The sequence below is a fragment of the Mustela erminea genome, chromosome 14 (genome assembly GCF_009829155.1).
Source record: "Mustela erminea isolate mMusErm1 chromosome 14, mMusErm1.Pri, whole genome shotgun sequence".
In the NCBI taxonomy this organism is placed as follows: Eukaryota; Metazoa; Chordata; class Mammalia; order Carnivora; family Mustelidae; genus Mustela; species Mustela erminea.
Window position 1 is genome coordinate 14,849,985 of NC_045627.1, and position 23,654 is coordinate 14,873,638.

A 23,654-nucleotide genomic window follows, 5' to 3' on the forward strand; every position below is an offset into this window, starting at 1 on the left:
CCCTGCTGGGCACAGAGCCCAATTCTGGGCTGGATCCCAGGAATGAAAAGATCATGACCTGAGCTGAAACTCAACAACTGAGCCACCCAGATGCCCCTTCAAGAGTAGCTTTAAATGAGAAGAAATTAAAATTAGATCAATCTTAAATATGTAAGAATAAAAAGGAAGAGCAGGAGAAGGAAGAGAAAGAAGAAAGACAAGAGCAGAAGAAGAGTAGTCAAGGAGTAGTATGAATTTTACTAAAGCTGGCATGGGACAAAACTAGAAAGAAAGAAATAACTTCATTAGTAGTATCTTTGTGGTATGACCAAATGTAGTTTGTTTATTCTATATGCTTGAAAAAATATCTTCCTATTTTTTATTTCATTTTTAACTTTAATATTTAACATTCAAAGAAATATTTTAGGACTTCAGGCAGGAATTTTCCTCAACCACACTGCATCCCCAAAGTTTTTCTATATGGTTGATTCCCCACCATATCTTAGGTCTTGGAGATGATCATTATTTTCTCTAACATGAACCAGTAATAATAGATAATCCTGCATCATGTTTGTTTCTTTTATTGTCCTTACCACAATGAGTCCTTATTAACTTAGTTATGTACATGTTAAATGTCTCTTGATCTCTCACTTATCATTAACTCCAAAAGGGCAGTCAGCTTTTGTTTTCTTCACCAATATATAATCAATCGCCTAACCCATGACACATTAGGTAGGAACTCAATAAACACATTTGGATGAATAAACAATGTAAATGAGGAAAGTGAAATTGTAACAGAGTTTGGAAATTTAACTGAAAAGCTATAAGTACAAAATAAAAATTGATTTGCTGGACAAATGGTTGCAAATTTGTCATGACAAAACTGGCCATCTGTGTCCAGATTTCGTTTTCTGTAAACAGATTCTGTAAGTCTGTAAGTGAGTGACTCTGTAAGTGAGTGACTCCTTATATTTTGCACCCTCGGGAACAAAGATGTCTCATTCTGATATCTCTGTTAATTTATCTATTATTTTTTATATCCATAAACTTATCTTTGAAAGAGAAAAGAGGTCATCTCCAGGCTATTTCATCTTCCCAACTACCGGTTCCTGAACGCCTTTCCTTTCATACAAAGAGTATTATCTGTGTTCGGACTTTGTTCCTCTCCTTTAATATGATGTTGACTATTGTTGGTCTTCTTCTTTCAAGTAAATTTAGAATCAGTTTGCTGATATCCATAAATTAACTTGATGGTATTTTGACTGGGATTGTCTTGAATCTACAGACCAATTTGTGAAGAACCTGCATCTTGACCATATTGAATCTTTTTATGTATGAATAAGGAGACTTTCTCCCGTTCTTTTGCTCATCGTTACTTTCCATCAGCATCTTGAGTTGTTCTTATATAGATAAATGGTTATGTTTCCCTTTCTCCTGCTAGAGGCATGAGGAAATTTTTCTCCACTATTAACTATGAGGACCTGGTAGAACCCCTGGAGGTAAAACTCACAAATGTATAGAGGCCCCCTATGGCTGGGTCCCCTTGGAATTTGTTTTTATTTTGCGGGGCTTGTCCCCACTTAGAGTTCTTATCAGAGTCATATCCACACTAACCCTCCAAGCAATTCACTAATTACAGCTCAGGTTTCCCAACCCCAGGACTGGTTTCTGTGGAAGTTTCTGCTCTGGAAAGTTGTAATTCTCTGTATCTGCCTGTCTGTCTCTCCAGTTTTAGAAGCAGTGGTTGTCCATGAACTCACTCTCTGAAATATCTAAGGAGAATTGCTTATTTTTCAGTTTATTCAGCTTTTTAGTTGTTGGGATGGAGTGACAATTTCTAAGCTCCTTATTTCTCAGACCAAATCAGTTGTGCTTATTTTCTTTTAAGATTTATTTATTTATTTGAGAGAAGGAGAGAGAGAAAGAGGTGGGGGGGGCAGAAAGAGAGGGAGAGGAAGAAAAAGTCCTAAGCAGACACCCACTGAGTGTGGAGCCTGACACAAGGCTCCATCTCATGACCCTGAGATCATGACCTCAGCCAAAACCAAGACATCACCACCCAGGGACCCCCAATTTTGCTTATTTTTTAATCAACATCTTCAGGTCTTGCAAACCCTTATCTCTCTTTTCTAACTTGCCTTTCCAATGATTGCCAATTAAATCACTCACTGAACAAAAGTTACAAAGTACCTGCTAAATTTAGTAAGACCTCTGCAAACTGAAGGGAATTATACAATAATCTGTAACCAAGATGTACCTGCTTTTATGATTTTATAACCCAGAGGAATAAACCTCAGTGAATTTCTTCCATTTCTATTACCTGACTTTTCGATCTAGTTAATAAACCATTTGGCCTCAGGATTATACCTTTTCCATGTAGATTATGATATCATATAAGAACATTTTTAAATGTTTAATGAAATTTATTTTCAGTAATAAATGAAGCAAACACAAAGTTAAAATTGTTGTGGTCCCTGAAAGTAATTTCAGTCATGAACTGCAAAAGTTCGTCAATAGTTACAAGTGGGAAATACATTAGAAATAGAAAGACAATGCACTGGGGAGAGATGATTAAAGAAAATTGGATTTTAGTACTGGTAAAATGTATTTTCTTTTAAACGGAAAGTCACTACTTCAAGTTACCTCTAAGTTTTAGGCAAAACAGTCTATGATGGGGCGCCTGGGTGGCTCAGTGGGTTAAAGTCTCTGCATTCGGCTCAGGTCATGATCCCAGGGTCCTGGGATTGAGCCCTGCATCTGGCTCTGTGCACAGTGGAGAGCCTGCTTCCCTTCCTCTCTCTCTGCTTGCCTCTCTGCCTACTTGTGATCTCTCTGTCAAGTGAATAAATAAAATCTTTTAAAAAAACAGTCTATGATATTTTTTTAATTTATGTACTGCGATTTAGGTAGAACAAAAAGTAATTTGAGATTTTGCTATGGTAACAAATGTGAAATTGCCAAAGTAGTAGGATGACACACTCAGTAAAAAGCAGTCTCTATGTTTGCCAAGAGGATCTGCACCGCGACTCACTTCAAGGATTTTAAATAAGTCTACCTAACCAAATGGGAAGTTTGCAAGGAGGAAAGCACTTGTAGCCTTTCCAGAAATATAATCTTACCTTGTTTTACCTATTTTCCAAGTAAACACATTCCATAATTCTTTAGGAATATTGTAAATTTGTTCTAACAAAAACCTAGGTGGTAAAAATATTCATCATGTGATTTAAATAAATACTTCTCAAGGAAGCAAAAGCAAAAATGAATTTTTGGGACATCACCAAGATCAAAATCTTCTGTACAGTAAAGGAAATAGTCAACAGAACAAAGAGGCAATCCACAGAATGGGAGAAGATATTAGCAAATGACAATACAGACAAAGGGCTGATATCCAGGATCTATAAGGTACTCCTCAAACTCAACACACACAAAACAGATAATCATGTCAAAAAATGGGCAGAAGACATGAACAGACATTTCTCCAATGAAGACATACAAATGGCTAACAAACACATGAAAAAATGTTCATCATCACTAGTGATCAGAGCTATTCAAATCAAAACCACATTGAGATACCACCTGACACCAGTTAGAAGGGCCAAAATGAACAAGACAGTAAACAACATGTGTTGGAGAGGATGTGGAGAAAGGGGAACACTCTTACACTCTTGGTGGGAATGCAAGCTGGTGCACACACTTTGGAAAACAGTGTGGAGATTCCTTAAGAAATTAAAAATAGAGCTTCCCTATGACCTTGCAATTGCACTACTGGGTATTTACCCCAAAGATATAGATGCAGTGAAATGAAGGGCCATCCATACCCCAGTGTTCATAGTAGCAATGGCCACAGTCACCAAACTGTGGAAAGAACCAAGATGCCCTTCAACGGACGAATGGATGAAGAAGATGTGGTCCATAGACACTGTGGAGTATTATGCCTCCCTCAGAAAGAATGAATAACCAACTTTTGTATCAACATGGACAGGACTGGAAGAGATTATGCTGAGTGAAATAAGCCAAGCAGAGAGAGTCAATCATCATATGGTTTCACTTATTTGTGGAGCATAACAAATAGCATGGAGGACAAGGGGAGAAGGAGAGGAGAAGGGAGTTGAGGGAAATTGGAAGGGGAGGTGAACCATGAGAGACTATGGACTCTGAAAAACAATCTGAGGGTTTTGAAGGGGTCGGGGGTGGGAGGTTGGGGGAACCAGGTGGTGGGTATTATAGAGAGCATGGATTGCATGGAGCACTGGGTGTGGTGCAAAAATAATGAATACTGTTATGCTGAAAATAAATTAAAAAAATGATTTTATTCAAACAACAAGACCCATGGGCAGAAAGAGCTCTTGCACTTGGGTTGTGGGGGTGGTTGATTATAGACTGTGATGTTGGGGAGGTAAGGAAAAGGGAAGTTTCAAAAGAACTTTCATATGCTAAAGAGGACTGTAAGATATCAGAGGCCCTGTCATTGTCAGGTTAAGGTGTTTTTCCTTTTAGTAAGACATTAACAGTAAAAGAGTTGGGAGCTTCCTGGAAGAATGGCACATTCCTGCTGTCACACATTCTTATCAATGAGCTTTAGGTTTAGAAGAAATTTAACTTTATTTACATTTCCCTCTGCCTTAGTCTCCCTCAATTTTAGGGAGGGAAAGATAGTGTTAGGGCTTCAAGAACTGAGTTATGTGTCTTTGGAAGTTAAGCTATTGATAAGAATTCTTCCTTGTAAATCATTAGGACATTTGTACACTGAGGGAGACTCAGGTCTGGTAGAATTGTGATCTCTACCAGTTAGCTATTTGTTTTTCCTTTAGGGTAGCAGGAATGCCTGAGGACTGTCACATATCCCAAGACGGGGGCTATTAAAGGCTGCCGGCTTCTGCATTGTCCTCAGACTGCCTTCTGTTCTCTCATCAGATGGGGGCCTCTGAAGGTGGGGTGGGTTCAGGTGGGCCCGCAAATTTCTCCTGCTCTGAATCCTTTCCATGGGTCCAAATGCCACAGTTTCTTTCTGGGTGCCAGGCAGAGTCCTCTGGTATTTTTCAGATATGGCTTCCAGGTCTCTGGGGACCAAAGCCTCACAGTCCAACCAAGGGTTAGGGTTAAGGCCTAGGGGCATAGCATATTCAATCAGCCAGAGCTGAGGTGAACTTCCTGGGGGCTGAGTTGAGGACTTGGGTCAGGGAGAGTGGCCAGTTCCTGGTTCGAGTGCAGAGGGACACTGAACATGGAGGTGGTCTCAGGTTGGTCTCAGCAGTTCATTCAACTGCTCTGAATCCTTTCCAGATTTCCAAATGGCATGGTTTCTATGTGGGTGGCAGGCAGAGTCCTGTAGTATTGCTCAGGTATCCCCAAAGTGTACAGCTGACTGCCAGGCTTCTGGGGACAGAAGCCTCAATGTCCAACCGAAGGTTAAGGTTAGGACCTAGGGTCATGGCAGATATGATCAGCCAGAACTGAGGAAAACTCCTGGGGGCTGAGTTGAGGGCTTGGGTCTGGGTGAGGGGCAGACTTCTGGTTCGAGTGCACAGGGCCACCAAATATGGGGAGGTGGCCTCAGGTTGGCATGAAGATTTCTCCTGTTCTGAATCCTTTCCAAATTTTCCTTGTGGGTAGCCGGTGGAGTTCTCTGGCTTTGCTCAGGTGTCCCCCGTCTGTAGGGTTTGGGATCTGTGCTTTGGGGTACAGAGGCCTCAAAGTCCAACCTCAGGTTAGGGTAAGGGCCTAGATGAATTATAGGCCTGATATGTGGGGGGGTGAGGTGAAGCCTCAGAGGCTTCCTGGGGTGCGGAGTTGAGGGCCTGGGTCAGGGGAGTGTCAGACTCCAAGTTTGTGTCCTGAGGCTGTGGTCATTGGAAGTGGCCTCATTTAGGCATACAGATTTCTCTTGCTCTGAATCCTTTCCAGAGTTCCAAGTGGCACAATTTCCTTCTGCGTGGCAAGCAAAGTTCTCTGGGTTTGCTCAGGTGTGCTCGGTCTTTGGGCTTGGGAGCCAGGCTTCTGGGACAGAAGACTCAAAACTAAACTAATTGTTAGGGTTAGGGCCTAGGGTCATGGCAGAGGTCAGGAGACCCTGAAGCATGCTTCCCTGGGGCCCGAGTTGAGGGCATGGTTAAGGGGAATGTCAGGCTCCCTGTTGTGTCCAGGGGCCCCTAAAGGTGGGGTGGATTCAAGTGGGAATGCAGATGTGTCCTGCTCTGAGTCCTTTCTGGAGTTCCAAATGGCAGGGATTCCTTCTGGTAACAGTCAGAGTCCTGTGGTATTTTTCAGATATCCCCAATGTGGAGAGCTTGGCTGCAAGACTGCTGGGGACATAAGCCTCAAAGTCCAACTGAGGGTTAGGGATAGGGCCTAGGGGCATAGCATACCAAATATACCAGAGCTGAGGCAAATTTCTTGGTAGCTGAGATGAGGACTTGGGTCAGAGTGAGGGGCAGGCTTCTGGTTCAAGTTCCAGGGGCTACTGTATGTGGGGGTGGCCTCAGGTTGGCATGCAGATTTCAACTTCTCTGAATTATTTCTAGAGTTCAAAATGGCATGATTTCCTTGTGGGGGGTAGACAGAGTTCTCTGGCTTTGCTCTGATGTCGCCAGTCTGTAGGGCTTGGGAACCAGGCCTCAGGGGACAGAAGCCTCAAAGTCCAAACTCAGGTTAGGGTAAGGGCCTAGAGTCATGGCAGGTTCGTTCAGCAGGAGGTGAGGTGAGCTTCCTGGGGTGTGGAGTCGAGGGCCTGGGTCAGGGGAGTGTTAGAATCCAAGTTTGTGTCCAGGGGGCCATGGTCATTGGGAATGGTCTCATGTGGACATGCAGATTTCTCTTGTTCTGAATCCTTTCCGGAGTTCTAACTCGCTGGGTTTCCTTCTGCATGGCAGGTGGAGTCCTCTTGGATTGCTCAGTTCTCTGCAGTCCCTAAATCTTGGGAGCCAGGTCCCTGAGAACAGAAGACTCAAAGCTACAGCTATTGTTATGTGTAGGTCCTAGAGGCATGGCAGAGATCTGCAGGTCTTGTTGCTTCCGGGGGCTGAGTTGAGGCCCTGGGTCAGGGGAGAGTCAGGCTGCTGTTGTGAATGGGGACCCCTGAGTGTGGGGTGGATTCCAGTGGGAATGCAGATTGGTCCTCCTCTGCAGCCTTTCTGGAGTTCCAAATGGTAGGGATTCCTTCTGGGAGGCTAGCGGAGTCCTCTGGTATTGCTCAGGTATCCCCAATGTGTAAGGCTTGGGTGCCAGGGCTCTGGTGACAAACACTCAAAGCCCAATTTAAGGTTATGTTTAGGGCCTAAGGGCATGAAATGCCTGATCTGCTGGCACCGAGTCCAGCTTCCTTTGGAGCTGAGTTGAGGGCATGGTCAGGCTGAGTGTCAGACTCTGTGGTTTGTAGCAGCAGGCCTCTGAAGGGGGGGTTGGTTCAGGTGGACATGAAGAGTTCTCCTGCTCTGAATCCTCTCAGGAGTTGCAAATGCCATGATTTCTTTGTGGGTGCCTGGTGGGTTCCTTGGTATTTTTCAGATATCCCTGATGTCTGATGGCCCAGTGTGTAGAGCTGGGCTGCAAGGCCTCTGGGGACAGAATTCTCAATGTCTCACCAAGGGTTTGGGTAGGACCAAAGGGCATGGCAAACCTGATCAGCCACAGCTGAGGCAAACTCCTGGGGGCTGAGTTGAGGGCTTGGGTCAGGGTGTGTGTCATGCTCTTGGTTTGAGTTTCTTTTTGGGTGGCAGGTGGAGTTCTCTGGGTTTGCAGAGGTTGTCCCCAGTGTGTAGGGCTTGGGAGCCAGGCTTCTGGGGATGGAAGACTCAAAGCTAAACCTATCATTTGGTGTAGGACCTGGGGGCATAGCAGACCCAATCTGCAGTCTTTGAAGTGAGCTTCCCAGGATGCTGAGTTGAGGGCCTGTGTCAGCGTGAGTGTCAGACTCTGAGTTCTTGTCCAAGGGACCACAGAAATTGGGGGTTGCCCCTGTTGGCATGCAGATTTCTCCTACTCTGAAGCCTTTCCAGAGTTTGACATGGCACAGTTTCCTTCTGGGTGACAGGCAGAGTCCTCTGGTATTGCTCAGCTGTCCCCAGTCTCTGGGGCTTTGGAGGCTGGCTCTTCGGGGGACAGACCTCTAAGGAACGCAACTTAGGGTTAGCATTCAGGTCTAGTGGCATGGCAGGCTTGGTCTGGCAAAGATGTGGCAAACTTCACAGGGGTCTCCTATGAGTGTGTGCTTTAGTGTTAATTTCAGGTTCTGGGTTTGTTTCCAAGGGTGCACTAAATTTGGTCATATCCTCTGATGGGCATAGAGATTTCTACTGACTGTATCCATTCTGGAGTTCCAAATGGTTGCCAGCTGGAGGAAACTGTGCCATTTCAAACTCCAGAAAGGACTCAGAGTAGGAGAAATCTGCATGCCCATATGAGGCCATCCAAATTTCAGTGGCCAGCTGGACATAATCCCAGATTCTGAAACTCACCCTGACCCACCCTCTCAACTTAGCTCTCTGAAAACATCAAAACACCACTAGGAGATGCCGTCTGCCATGCCCCTAGGCCCTAACCATAACCATATTTGGCACCTGAGAAGCCCATCCCCGTGATGTGGAACAAAGGGAAGGAACTGGGGCATTGTCAGAGGACTCAGAAGGAAACAATGCCATTCGGATCTCCAGAAAGGATTAATGGCAGGAGAAATCTTCATGCCACCTGACACCGCCCCCACATTCAGTGTCCCCTAGTAGAAACCTGGAGTCTGAAACTCACTCTGGCCCTGACCTCATCTCAGTCCCCCCAGGAAATTCTCCATTGTACCTTCAGCTTGGTCCTGCCATGCCCCAGGCCCTAACCCTAACCCCATATTGGGTTCTGAGGGGTCCAACCCCAAAAGCCTGGATCCAAAGACCCAGGGTTTGGGGACCTTGAGCAACACCAGAGGACTTAGCCTGCCACCAAGAAAGAAACTGTGGTCTTTGGAACTATGGAAAGGATTCCAAGTAGGAGAAATGTGGAAATCCCCCTGAGGCCACCCCAACATTCAGCAGCCCCATGGACAACAATGCAGAGCCTGACACTCATTCTTAAGCAAGCCATCAAATCTTCCCTCTAGAAAGGTCAAATCAAAGCTGGCAGATTAGGCTAGCCATACCCCTAGTCCCTAACCTGTACCCTAGGTTGGGTTCTGAGGCCTCCATCCCCAAGAGCCTGGATCCAAAGACCCAAGGATTGGAGACACTTGAGGAATACCAGTGGCCTCAGCCTGCCATCCACAAGGAAACCATTCGATCTGGAACTCTTGAAAGCATTCTGAATAATAGAAATCTGCATGTCCACATCTGGTCACCCTGACATTCAGGGGGCCCCTGGACACAAACCTGGAGCTTGACACCCAACCTGAGCTAGACCCTCAACTCAGCCTCCCATCAAGATGCAATGAGCACTGGCAGTCCACACCTGTCATGCCACTAGGTTATAATCCTGACTGGACTGTAGGTTCAGTTCTGAGGCTTCTGTCCCCAGAGGCCTGGGACATAAGCTGTCTAGACTGAGGAGACCAGAGCAATCCTAGAGGGCTCAGAATGCCCCCCAGAAAGAAACAGTGCCATTTGGAAGTACAGAAAGAATGAACAGCAGAATCTGTTCTGAATCTGCACGCCTACCTGAGGCCACGCCCATACGAGTAGACCCCTGGACACCAACCCAGAACCAGATACTGACCCTGACCCATGCCCTTGTCTCAGCCACCTGGGAGGCTCTCCAAAGCACTTTCAGATCAGTCCTGCCATTCCCCTAGGCCTTAAGCCTCACCCCAGTTTGGGTACAGGGAGGTCCATTCCCAAGGGCCTGGCTACAGAACCCAAGGGATTGGGAGTACCTGAGCAAGACCAGATGGCTGAGCCTGCCACCCGGAGGGAAACCGTGCCATTTGGAACTCTGGGAAGGATTCAGTGGAGGAGAAAATTGCATGCTCAACTCTAGCCACCGCACATTCAGCGGGCCACTGAACAGAAACCGGAACCTGACACTCTCCTTGAACCATGCCCTCAAAACAGCCCCCCATAAAGATGGACAGAGCATGCCGTCCCAGACCTACTAGGCCCCTAGGCCCTTACCCTAACCCCGGGTTCTATTCTGAGGTTTCTGTCCTGAGAGGCCCACATTCAGCAGTCCCCTTGACACAGACCTGGAACATGACACTGACACTGACCCTGAACCATGCTCTCAAGTCAGGCCCCTTTAAGCCTTGCCACAGTGCTTTAAGATCAGTGCAGCCATGCCCATAGCCACTAACCCTAATCCTAGGTTCTCCCTCCACTATTTTCTGCACGTGCCATTGTCTCTTAGCCAGTAAAGAGATTACCTATAGGTATTTTAGTGCTCCATTCAGGGTTAAAAGATGACCTGTTTATAGAGGGTGTCATCTCTCTTTCATGATGCTGGTTTTTCCTCAGAGGTAAGTGAGTGCTGGTTATTAACAAACCTGACTTGAGAGTCGCTGGTAACTTGAGATCTTAGTCTCCACACCACGGAGGGTGGGGTAGGATGCGCTCAAGCCTGAAGGTGGACCAGTCCCAGGCTACTGCCTGGCTCCAAGTGAGACATGAAGCCTTGGAGTTCTCTTTCCCCATCTTTATGTCATGGCGATGATAGGGTGATTGGATGTGTCAAAGAATTTGGCATTTTTAATGTCTCTTCATAACTGAGAAGTAATCCAGCATATATTACAGGAATGTCAAATAAAAATGTACAACATATTAGACATTACTTTTTTAAAGAGAAACTGCTAGGCAAAAAAGATACTTTGTGCTGTCAAATATATAAAGAATTGATTTTTTTAAGTCATCCTGTAGATACAAATGTAGGCTTCAGATGACCTCAGAGAATATTCTTTTCTAGTTCGCAACTGATACTTAAACTAGCAACAGAAGGATCATCTATCTCTCCTCAAAGTTTTTGTAACAACAACCCTTCCGATAAAAATCTCTGAATGCTGATGAAATGAATTATTAGTTTTGATCCTACCATGTTATTGATCATGAATCTTTGAAGCCACATAAAATTGAAATATGCTTTGGGTGCTTGGGTGAGTCAGTTGGTTACGTATCTGATTTTTTGAAAAGATTTTATTTATTTATTTTACAAAGAGAGAGAGAGAGAGCACAGCAGGGGGAGCAGGAAAGGGAGAGGGAGAAGCAGACTCCCCCACCCTCATGCTGAGCAGGGAGGCTGATGTGGGGTTCAATCCCAGAACCCTGAAATCATGACCTGAGCTGAAGGCAGCCACTTGACTGACTGAGCCACCCAGGGGCCCTTAGTCTCACCAAGATTTTAAAAACGTAGTATTTTCCTTTTTAGGAATTCCATTTTGTCTTGCCATAAAGAGGAAATTCTATTAAAACAGACAAAATACATGATACAGAGTTTCTAGACACCATGCCAAAGTGACACAGACTATAGCCCCTGAGAGAAGGAACACTCAGGAGTGGCTCCTAAAATTGCCTAGCGCTCTGCCTAGGGACGATTTCCTAACTTCAGGGCAGGCACCTAGAATGTAGCATGGTGGCCCCACTATGATGGAGAAAAAAACACTTGCAAGTGGAATGACTGAGGTGGCTGAATCCAGCCCCCCAGCCAGTGCTGGTCGTCCCACTGCCCCACACCACAGCCTTCTCTGGCCTGAGATCTGAGATAGGCTGCTTTTCCCCAACTAAAAACTAGAAAGTCTGTCTTGCTGTTTTTTGGTTTGGAAGCTATAAATTTTAGGCAAGGAGAGCTGGGCAGGTGGCGCACAGGGTAGAGAAGTTTGGGAGTCCTACACTATGGGAAGCAAAGTCCTTGTTGGCACCATGTAGTGGTTCTCGAGTGAATAGTTACCAGCAGGCTAAATGCCAAAAGGACATTTTATTTATTTATTTTTTTAAAGATTTCATTTATTTATTTGACAAAGATCACAAGTAGGCAGAGAGGCAGGCAGAGAGAGAGGAGGAAGCAGGCTTCCTGCTGAGCAGAGAGTCTGATGTGGGGCTCAATGTAGGGCTTGATCCCAGGACCCTGTGATCATGACCTGATCCAAAGGCAGAGGCTTTAACCCATTGAGCCACCCAGGTGCCCCCCCCCCAAAAGACATTTTAGAATGTGGGCCTTAAGAGGACATTTGGACTTTTTTGGGAAACTGTGACGCTGAGGAGATCCTGGCCAGGCTAAGGATACTGGATCTCATTGTCCTCCTAGACCTTTGACCTTTCCCTGAAGCCCCTCAATAAAGTGGTTTGATCCTGCCCCCCTCAGAAGAGAACACTGGCACCAATTGCACCCTGAGAGGTTCTGTGCTATACATTAAGAAGCACCATGTTACCCTCTGTTTCTGTGATCTTGGTTCTGGAACTATAGTATTTGAGGTCTTCACGGCAGCCACATCCAGTACCCAAGTGCCCTGATTTCTCCTCTCTCATCTGGTATGACCGTCCCCACTTATAAAAGATGGGATCCCAGAACTTTTTTAAAAAATATTTTTTTGGGGCGCCTGGGTGGCTCAGTGGGTTAAAGCCTCTGCCTTCGGCTCAGATCATGATCTCAGGGTGCTGCGATGGAGCCCCGCATCAGGCTCTCTGCTCAGCAGGGAGCCTGCTTCCTCTCTCTCTGTCTACTTGATATCTCTGCCTATCAAATAAATACATAAAATATTTTTAAAAAATATATTATTTATTTATTTGAGGGATAGATAGAGAGAGAGAGAGAATGAGCAGACTCCCAAGCGGGGGTAGAGGCAGAGGGAGAGGGAGCAGGCTCCCCACTGAGCTGCAAGCCCCATAGTTGTGGGGGCTTGATCCCAGGACCCTGGGGTCATGACCTGCGTTGAAGGCAGATGCTTAAGGACTGACCTGGGCACCCCGTCCGGAAGTCTTTTCACCAAGGCAGAGTTCACTGCTGAGGACGACCTGTGCTTCCTTTCACCTGGAGCAGAGGTGCTGGGATGCCTGGTCTTGAGAAGGATGAGACTGTTGTCCCCGAGTGGTCCAGGGAAGATGGGGCCACCATTAGTTCCAGCCCCATCTTTGACTAGCGTCTATACCAACCACAGAGTGGGGAGGAGGGAGGCGGAGGTCTGACATCAGTAAGCTTGAAGAACAAACTTCTCCTGGGGGACCCACCAACCTGACATAATGACACTTTACTGAGAAATGTCAGGTTCCCCACTGAGTGCAGAGATCATGCATGACCTGAGCTGAAATCAAGAGTTGGAGTGCTCTCTCTCTCTCTCTCTCTCTCTAAGATTTCACTTATTTATCTGACACAGAGAGACAGAGAGAGAGTGCAAGCAGGGGGAGCAGGGACCATAGGGACAGGGAGAATCAGGCTTCCCTCTGAGCAAGGAGCCTGTCATGAGTCTCAATCCCAGGGCCCAGGATGAGGACCTGAGCCGAAGGCAAGTGCTTAACTGACTGAGCCACCCAGGCACCCTGAGAGTTGGGTCTTAACTGACTGCACCAACCAGGTGTCCCAAGGAGGATTTATTTAGAGGTCATGGAATTGAGGACAAACCAGCAAAAGGACTGAGAGGAAAGAAAAACTAAGGTATAGGAGCAAGACCAGGGAAGTCATGTGAAGAAAGTGTTTCAAGGAGAAGGTGCTCAGCAGTGTGAAATGCTGCTTTAGGTCAGATCAATGAGTCCTGAGAACTGGCGTTGGTTATAGCAATAAAGACGTCAGTGGGGAGCTTCCCCAAGAGCAGTTTTGGTGGGGCAGTGGGGGCAAACATTTAATTTAAGGGGGTTAATGAGAGAACAAGAGGAGCAGAACTGAACACAGCAAATATAGATCACTAGTTTAAGGAGGGTTCTGTAAAAAAGAAAGACATGTCAGAAATAGGGTCAAGAAGTGTTTTTAAAAGGTGGGAGTTCTTTCAACATGTTTTTAATACTGATGGAATCCATCAGCAGAGTGGGAAATCTATCATGCAGAACATAATGAGAGAATTGTTAGAGAAATGCCTTTTGGTTGGCAAAGGGAGCAGAGCTGGGTGTAAGGGTGGAGGCATGGGAGAAAAGGCAGATGCAGGTCAGTGGGTAGGTGAGGGAGTGGGAGACATGGCTATCCTTTGGTTTCTATATGCTTTTTGGAAATGAAATACAATTTCTGGTTAATGTACTTCTTTTTTAAATACAAAGATAGCCATGGCAGATGTACTGACCCTGGGATGAAAAGAGTATCTTTATAATCTGAAAAGTCTGCACATTGCTAATGAGGTCACCATGAACAGTGAGACAATGGTGTACTAATATTCCAAAACAGCCCAGTGGCTTTTCTCCTAAATAATTCTTTCTGACACTGTTATACGGACATTTTAAAGTGTTTTTCTTAACAACTCTATTAAAATAACCCCACAATAATTAGTTCTTTTTATTTAAATGTCAGCCAGTCATTAGTTTAAATCTATGAGTCAGAAAGTTTTTCTTGCTATCTCTTTTTTCTCAAAGTGTGTTACATTCCTGTGTCCTTGGCATTAGTATGTGTAGTCTAGTCTATTTCAAAAGTTGGTAATATATGGCTATTGATTGCTCCAGTAATTCAGTTTGCAATCTATAGCTACTTTCCAGTTCAAGCTATTAATATGGGAACACGGTATAATGGGCCATTTGCTGAGTTGCAGATACTGATGCTCATACTGCAAATGGGAAAGGATAATTCTAAAATGTTTAAACAATGTTAGGAAAAGGCTTTTTGTTTGATCATTGGATGAAAAAAAAAAAGGTCCAAGTAGAGTGTTCTGTATTTTAAGTGGAATCACTGAAAGTCAGGATTGAAAAACTCTAAAAAATCACCTGGTCTCATCATTCATTTGATGCTTATGCTCCCTTATAAGCACCCCCCACCCCCTGCCTGCTGAGTGGTGGCTTGTCCTTAGCTCCAGCACCAGGAAAGTGACTAATTTATTCCTCTACATCATAGAAATTCATCAACAAAAACACATTAGTAGCTTTCTATTCAAAATTATTTTTTGGAACAATCAAGAGATTTTCCACTTGTTACTCAAAAAACATAAATCAGAATTAGGCTTTTTTATGTAGATACAAAATGGGATGTGCAGCTGGCATAAATATCTTGTGGAGTAGGGGGAGGTGCAGAGAATCCTCAGCTAATCCTGGTAAGAAGTGCTAGTCCTTTCATAGGTGAGTGTACACAAGGGTATACGGAGTCTGAGCTGTAGGGTGCTATCCCAAAGGAAGGCTATCTTCATTTTCTTTCTTTCTTTCTTTCTTCCTTCCTCTCTTCCTTCCTTCCTTCCTTTCTTTTTTTTTTTTAAAGATTTTACTTGTTTTTTTGACGAGAGAGGGAGAGAGAAAGAGAGTGTGTGTGTGTGTGTGTGTGTGTGTGCACAAGCAGGGGGAGGGACAGTCAGTGGTAGAGAGAGAAGCAGACTCCCCACCAAGTAGGAACTAAACCCATGCAGGACTCCATCCTGGGACTCTGGGATCATACCTAAGCTGAAGGAAGATGCTTAACCTAATGAGCCACCCAGGTGCCCTATACCTTCAATTTCTTCCATAACCTTGACAGTGGTATAGACACATCTCTTGTCTCTGCCTTAGTACAAGATATCCGTATTGCTACATTCGAAATCCCACCCTCCTGTGTCATAATTGTGGTCAGAAGATTGAAGTGATGATCATTAACATTTAGTAAGATAACTGGACACCACTACACATCTTTTTTTTTTCCTTGAAATCACCATGTAGAGTGAAGAGAAACCTTATTTCAGTTTAGTTGAATTTGATGTTTTGCTTTGTTTTATTCTACATGGTTAGAATTAATTCCAACTGATACAGATTTTTCCATTTATGACATGAACCTCGGGGCAGGAAAGTTGATGAAAAAATGATTTCACTGAGGAGAGAGACACAAATCGAGCACAAGATTTTTGAGGCAATGAAACTATTCCATCTAATAGGACAAGGGTGGATCCTTGTTATTACACATTTGTCAAAACTCATCAGATGTATAACACACAAAAAACAAACCTTAATATCAACTATGGGCTTTGGGTGTTAATGATGTATCAATGTTGGTTCACTGATTATAACAAATACACCATTCTAGTGGGGGATGTTGATTAATCGGGAGGCCATGCAGGTTGATGGGAGGGGTGTAGGGGAATGGTATTTTCTACTCCATTGTGTTGTGAACCTAAAACTACTCTATTAAAAAATAATTCTGCAAACCTTTCAGATATAAACATAGGTTTTTGAAGAACTAGAACCTCTCATTTCCAAAGTGTTCTCTTGTCATTGAAAACCTTAGAGCCATTCTTGATAAATTAGTAAATTTCTATACATGGCAATTAAAATAGTACAATGAAGGAATTTGAAAAGAGGACTTCTTTGATAAATAATTTTGTACAGCGAAGAATCACGCTAGTTTAGTGGTATGATAAGCCCAGGGATGTCTGGGGAAAAGCACCACAGACTAGGAGCATGAGATTTTAAGACATTTTAAAAACAGAACCTGAAAATTGGGGAAAAGATTGTCTCAAGTAATTGTAAAGTTATCTTTAAAATAACTGAATATTTTCTCTGTGTTTTCTGACTTTTTTACAACCCAGTGACAATTGCAGCCTAGTAAAAATTGGTAGTATTTTCTAAGAAATTGTAATTGATTTCATTTTTTAAAGATTTATTTGTTTATTGGGGGGGCAGAGGGAGAGGGAGAGAGAACCCCAAGCAGACTCCATGCTGAGCACAGAGTGTAATTGGAGGCTCCATTCCAGGACCCTGAGATCATGACCTGAGCTGAAATCAAGAGTCAGATGCTTAACTGAGCCACCCAGGTATCCCTGTTGATTTTATTATATAGCAATATAGTGAATCCTTGGGATCGTGGAAGAAAGAAGAGGCATAAATGACCCATTTCATTCTTGGGGGACTAGAAGAGTCCCAAGGATGTCATATAATGTGGTGGGCCATCCTGCTTCTGTGGGGACTGTGGATAGTCACAAACAATGAGAATCCCACTGGGATTCCAACCCTAAGAGGAATCATGTAAAAGGCACTTAATAGTGCCTTGAGGAGTATATGCTATGTGCCTTTTTTTTTTTTTTTCAGAGAAGAGCATGAGGTTTTATGTAAGATTCTAAATGCAAGATGCACATCCTGCTCAAGTAGAAGGAGAAGATCCTTAAAGTCAGTATCTATGAGAGATCGTCAGAAGTTCCTAAACAGGAGAAAGAAAATAATACAAAATGGAAGCCAGCAAGTATGTGATTCTGTTAAGGCCAAATGGAATCCAAATCTGAATCAAGATGTTGGCCAGTGAGAGAAGTTAAGGCACAGGAGGTAGGGAGCCTACACAATAGAAACCAGACTCTAGGGCTGGAGGGAATGGGGAAGAGGAGACGTAGGGCAGCAGTCTGGGGGCAAGCGTGAATGTGAGCCTCGGAAAACAAGCAGCAGCACCGAGCAAGGACGAGGCGACTGGCTGGACTCAATATACATATGAGACTGAACTTGGGAAAAAAACAACTGGATCTGGAAAAAAATGAAAATGAAACTTAAAAAAATGAAACTAAACTTTTTTCCCCCTAACTTTTTTTTTTTAAAACAGAACAAAAAATTCCCAGGATTTTTTAAATAACATAATCCCACAAAGTATGTGTTAGCAATAAAATCAAATGTGGTGCAGAGATGAGGAATCCTGAAAAAAAAAAAAAAACCGCATTGGATTGTACAAGAGAAAAGCTTCAGCAGAATGGGGAGAGATCATATTTATGTAAGAGACAAAAGGAAATGGGAGGATAGAAAATAGAGGTTTGGCAAAGAAAAGAGGAAGCGTGAAAAAGTAGCTGGAAGAGTCCAACAAAAATTCCAAGCTGCTGAAGAGGAAGAGGACTGATGTGGCTCAGAAGGGCCCTGCACCTGGTTGAATGCTCTGTTGTCCCTGGTTGAAATTCTTACCATCTTTTAAACCAGGACCCTGAATTTTCATTTTGCACAGGCCCCTCAAATAATGAAAGTGCTCAGAAAGGTGTAACACACTATGTATTGTCTGATCAATGTCCCCCAAAACTATGTACGCCCTAATTCCCAAAAACTGTGAGTTTGTTACCCTATATGGCAAAAAGGACTTTGCAGATGTGATTAAGAACTTTGGGGTTTGGTGCCCACCTACCTACCCAATAAACAAACTCTGTCCCTGAAAACTAAAAAAAAAAAAAAAAAAAATGAGGTGGGTAGATTATCCTGGATTATCTGAGTGGACCCTGTGTAATCACAGGGGTCTTTATGAGCGGGAGGCAGTAGAGTCAGGGTCAGCAAGAGAAAGAATGTAACAATGGAAGCCTAGGGAGTGAAGATGTGACAGTGTGGTGTACAGTTATGAGCTGTAAGGAAAGCAGGTGGCTTCTAAAAGCTGGGAAAAGCAAGGAAACATAGTGTCCCCTAAAGCCTTTAGAGATGCAGCCCTGCTGATCTAATTCAGACTTCTGATTTTCAAAACTCTAAGATAATAAATGTCTTGTTTACACCACTAAATGTGTGGTCGTTACGGAAGTACCGCGTACGTGTGAGCCGGTGTATTGCTAGTTCTCTAGAAATCAAGGCTATTAAGAAAAGGAATAGCAGCTGTCGTTGAACTTCTTTTGTGCTGGCGCCATCCTAAGCCCTTTAGGTAGGGTCTAATGCAATCCTAAAACAGGGTTTGGGTCGGTCATTATTCAAGGACGACCAGACTGAGGCTCGTGGAGGTTAAGGAACCTCCTTCCGTCTGAAGCCCCTTGAGAAACTGGGATGTTTCGGAGGCGGGGGCCAGAGCCAGGTCGCAGCCCTCCCAGGTCGTTCGAGCGCTCGTCCGCACCCCACAAGTTATGATCAACTCCGGGGCTCATCCGCTTCTTCCGCGCGGTCTGCTCCGCGGCAGGGAGTGGGAGCGGACCGAGGAGGGGCGGTGTCCACGCCTGCGGGCCGTGAAGTCGAAGAGGAACCGGGTCGCCTCGCCAAGTGTCAGGTGTTTGGCGGGGCCCCACCGGGCGCCGGAGGCCGCGGCCGCTGCAGGAGACGTAGAGCGCGCCCCGGCTCGCACTCGAAGGCCCCGCGCGCCGTGTCCCGAAGTCCCCCGGCTGTGCGGCGTCGGGGACCTGCCACCCAGGCCTGACCCCGGCCGGGATTCCGGGAGCCACCACCGGGGAGGGGAGGCGGCGCGGAGGCCGGCCGAAGGGAGCGGAGCCCCGCCCGCAGCGCCTCCTGTTTTGGAGGCTCGCGTGGTTCTGCCCCATTGGCCGCCGTGGGGGAAGCGGAGTTGCCGCCGCCGCCGCCGCCGCGGCTCCCGGGCTTCCCCCGCCTCTGGCCCTGGCCCCCCGCAGGAGACGGGCCTGAGGCCGCTCAAGGACCACAACTCCCACAAGGCCCTGCGCTCGGAGTGGGCGTGGCCGGGGCGAGGGGAAGCCCGGGGCGGGGCAGCCTGGGAGATGAAGTGGGGGCGCCCGGCTCTCCCGCCTCACTTGCACCTGCCGGGAGCAGGGGAGAGCGTCCCCCGCGTCCGCACAGCGCGGACCTCTGACCCTGGAGTCTCACAGCCGCCGGAAGCCGTCCCCTTGGGTCGTCGCTCGGACCGCCCGCCGTTCCCCGGCCGCGAGGGGCCCGGCAGTTCGCGCTGGGGGAGAGGTCAGCATGAGTCGGGGGCCACGGCTGGCCGGTTCCGGGCGGGGGGCGGCCGCAGTGCAGCTGCTGGTCACCCTGGGCCTCCTCCCGCGCGTCGTCGAGGCCCAGGTGAGCCGAGGGGCGGGGCGGGGACGAGGGGCCGGACGCTGGCGCTGGCGGCGAGCGGGCCGCGGCGGGGGTGCGGGCAGGGCCAGGCCGGACCCGCAGGGGCTTTGGAGACCGCGCGGGCTGGGGGCCGTGACCCGAATCGCCCCGTCCCGGGGCGCCTGCGAGATGCGCGCGGTGAGTGCGGGACAGCGACTCTCTTGGAGGCGGCGGCAGGATGAGGGCGGTGGTGACGGTTCCCGGAGGCGTTTCCGCTTTTCCTTCTGGTGTGTGGGGCGGCGGGGCGTGTGCGGGAGCCCGGGCTAGAGTGGGGACGCCGTCCGCTGTGTGGGGAGGGACGCGGGGATGGGGAAGCCAGCCCCTCACCGGGGGCTCCCCCGCGTCCCTCAGGAGTGCCGCGGGCGGGGAGGGACGCCAGATCCCGAGTCCTGGAGCTCTCGGGCTGGAGAGCCCCCTGCTGCGCCCCGGCTCTGCAGTCCCTCGTTCTCGGGGGAGTTCTCGCCGGCTGAGCTGGTCCGCGGGGTCCGGGGGCCCCGAGGGGAAAGCTCGCGGACACGGCCGGTCGGTGACGGGTGACTTGGGGAGAGTGGGCCGGCCCGGGGGGCGCCCTGTGACACCTGCAGGACAGAGTGCGCTGGAGGTCGAGGGTGTGGAAAGCCAGAGCCTTTGCCCTGAGAGCCCCGTTCGCTGCTTTCCTGCAGCAGCAGGTGTGGCTGTGCCCGGTTGCCCCTGCTGCGAGGCGGCGGAGCCGCTGGGAGGGCAGGTGTCTCGGTGGCTCGAGGGCGAGTGGAGATGCCCATTTGAAGCGGTTGGTGCTCCCGGCTGAGGACGGCTGAAGCCTTGCGTGCAACCGTGTAAACATGCTTTTCTGACTTTGTTCACACACTTTCCTCCTGGCGTTATGGTGTGTGCACTAAATCCCAGAAAGCACGAACATCATATTTGTGTGGGGATTTTTTAAATGAATGATTTGGTAAAAATCTAAGGGGCAGACTTCCGGGTTCGTTATTGGTGAGCGTGTTAAAAATGCAGATTCTCTGGCTCCCTTGCCACCTGTGCTGATTTAGTGGCTCAGGATGGGACCCAGCGATCAGCAAGTTTAAACAGGCCTTGTTTGTAAGTAACTGCAACGCAGTTATCCTCTGAACTACTTTGTGAGCCCCACTTAGGAAACACTGAACTAATGGAAATCTGGAAATCTTCTAAAAAGTAAATTTTCCAAATTGTCTTTAGCAAAATTATCTTCTAGCGGTGATAGTTTTGGGGTATACATTTAGATATTTTTCTTAAAGGAGACTTTCCTCATTTTTTTCTTTTTATAGCCTATGTGAATTGTATACTTTGTCATCAATCTGGAAACTTCACTTTAGGTTTTTGTCATCTACTAATTACATGTGTTACTGTTTTATAATTGCACGTTTACTTTTATTATATCCAAATGAATACATATCATTTTATCATGTCCAAATAAATACATATAGTTCAAAAATTAAAGATTTGTGCATATTCAAAGGAACATTTTGTGAAACAGTCCACAAAAGTGGATACATTTGTTTTTTTTTTTTCCAGTGGTATTTTCTAATACAGTATTGGAGCGTATTATAGATAGTATTTAATCTCCAACGTGTTTCAGTATATATTATCTCATTTTATTGGATCTGTCTCCTAGAAGTGGGGCTGGTTTACTGGTAAAAGCAAATATTCATTTCCTCTGGAAGAATTTATTTTCAACCCAGGCCGTAACGAATTCTTGAAGATACAGTGTCAAGGAGAATAAGCAGCTAATAGGCAAAATCACCAAACACTAAGCACCATGAATGAGGTATTAGAAATATAGACTATGGAAAAAGACCTGTGATTTCTAGAGCTGAAATTAAAAACTCAATGGGTGAATTAGCTAGCTGATTATGTCCAGCAGAAGAAAGGATTACTGAATCATGCTACCATTTTATGTCTTTTTCTACTTAATCCTCCAACACTTCTCCTTTTCTTATCTTCGAATTTCACTAACAAAATTGGAGTAATCCGTGTAATCCATATGTGTTTACCTATTAGGTTTTTTTTAAGATTTTTATTTATTTATTTGACAGACAGAGATCACAAGTAGGCAGAAAGGCAGGCAGAGAGAGAGAGAGGAGGAAGCAGGCTCTCCGTGGAGCGGACAGCCTGATGCGGGGCTCGATCCCAGGACCCTGGGATCATGACCTGAGCCGAAGGCAGAGGCTTTAACCCACTGAGCCACCCAGGCGCCCCTACCTATTAGTTTTTGAATCCACAGGTCATGACTTCCAATGGATTATCATAGATGAACTGTAAACTTTTTTTTTTCTTTGAACTGTAAACTCTTATCAAAGGTCAATCCCTGGCTCATCTGCATTAGGTCCCATTCCCTCTTTCAAGCACATGGCTCAACAACTCTTCCCTTTCTCTCCTGGCTCATTAGTTTTTCCTTCTCTGATGGACTGTTACTGGCATTCTAAAACATGGTGTTAATTCTAGTTTACAGTTCCCTCTCAACCTGCCCAACTCTCCTGGCTCTGCTCCATTTTTCTGTTCTCTATCAAAAAATCTCATCAAAGGAATTATCCTTACTCCTTCCATGCTGGTTCTCTCTTCAACCTACTCCTGCTCCTCGGAAACTGCTCTTGGCAAAGTCCGTAGTGTGTTTCTTGTTAAAGCCAATAGTGAGTTTTTAAACCTTAGCTCTACCTATAGACAGCAGTTTTTTCCCCATGGTTCATTACTTACTCTCCTTGAAATACATCTTTTCTCTGGGCTTCCAGGATGCTGTCCCTTTCTGATTTTGTCTTGTCTTTCTGGCTAGTCTTTCTGGTATCTTTTGCTTGTTTCTCCTCTTTGGGCCCCACCCATGACCCCTAGGATGGGGATAGGGGTGCTAGAGATGGAGCACTGTAAAAGCTCTTAAAACAATATTGACGCATTTCCAGGTGGGCGAATAGACCCTTGCTGGGAGGGTGCGTTGGAGGCAGAGAAGGTCTGTACTTGCACCTCCTAATACCTTTGCCCTATGCCCCTATCTGTTCTATTTGGTACTGTAAGACCCCCATTAGAAAAGCCCCCCCGTAATTAACCTTGCTCTCTTGCCTTTCTGTAACCGCTTAGCTTTGGCTTATAACTGTAGCTTCTGTTAAAATTTTAAGGACAAGCAGCCGGCAGCAGGCTGGGAGATAACCAGAACCCAAGGACATTCCGGAGAGATGGGCCTCACAAGGCCAAATTCCTGTCGTTTGAACAATACGCCCACCCTTCCTCCCCACCTCAAAGGATGTTTGCTCAAGATAAGTTACATACCAGAGAACCGACCCCCAGCTACGAGCACAGGATTACGCAGGCTTAAGCCCACCCTGACTTCCCTTTCCCGCGCGGGCTCCCCCAAAACCAATCAATAGGCACCAGGTATGCTTTACATTCAACTTAACCAATAACTATGCTTCTGCTTCTGTACGTACGCTTTTGCCTCCCCAAACCCCATAAAAAGGCCCTGAACAAAGGGCAGGCGCGCAAGTCCTCTTTAGACTTGTCCGCCCGCCGGTACCTGCGTCCCAATAAACCTCTTGCTGTTTGCATCCAGTGGCAGTGTTGGATTCTTGGGTAAGGGGATCCGCGGGTCTTTCATTTGGAGGTTCCACCGAGATCATCGGACTCCTGCCCAGGGATCCAACGGACTCCCACCGGGAGGTAAGCTAGCTGGCCAGCCCTAGACTGTCCCTTCGTTTCCTCGTCTTCTGCTTCTGTCCTGTCTCGTGTTCTCTTTCGGCCGTTGTCTAGAATTGTACCTCTACGCGTAGGAGGGCTTGTATTTGTAGGCAGCTTGAGAAGGAGTTGACGAACTCGGACTTCTCCCCTGCCACCCTAGGGGGACGCCCCAGGGATCAAAGGGGCTTGAAGCCCCGCATTTGTCCGAGGGTTAAATCCGTTTGTCCGTTC

General features: G+C 46.4%; 2 protein-coding genes and 1 long non-coding RNA gene across 3 annotated transcripts in view; 2 read left to right on the forward strand and 1 right to left on the reverse strand.

The window, feature by feature from the left end:
- Positions 1 to 18,789: 18,789 nt before the first annotated feature.
- On the reverse strand, positions 18,790 to 19,322 carry LOC116573606 (translation initiation factor IF-2-like; the record flags this gene model as incomplete). Its single annotated transcript, XM_032313770.1, has 1 exon — positions 18,790 to 19,322. A coding segment is annotated over one exon (378 nt), but the record flags the coding sequence as incomplete, so codon positions are not given.
- Positions 19,323 to 19,575: 253 nt separating this feature from the next.
- LOC116573473 (ERO1-like protein beta) overlaps positions 19,576 to 23,654 on the forward strand; it is a 60,762-nt gene continuing 56,683 nt past the window's right edge. The window contains exon 1 of the mRNA XM_032313636.1: positions 19,576 to 19,709. Coding sequence (XP_032169527.1) covers positions 19,611 to 19,709 — 99 coding nt within the window. The 5' untranslated portion in view covers positions 19,576 to 19,610. The remainder of the gene's footprint in view (positions 19,710 to 23,654) is intronic.
- LOC116573479 lies at positions 21,636 to 22,274 on the forward strand. The gene is made up of 2 exons (XR_004278815.1): positions 21,636 to 21,761; positions 21,970 to 22,274. It is a non-coding gene; the product is annotated as an uncharacterized LOC116573479 (long non-coding RNA).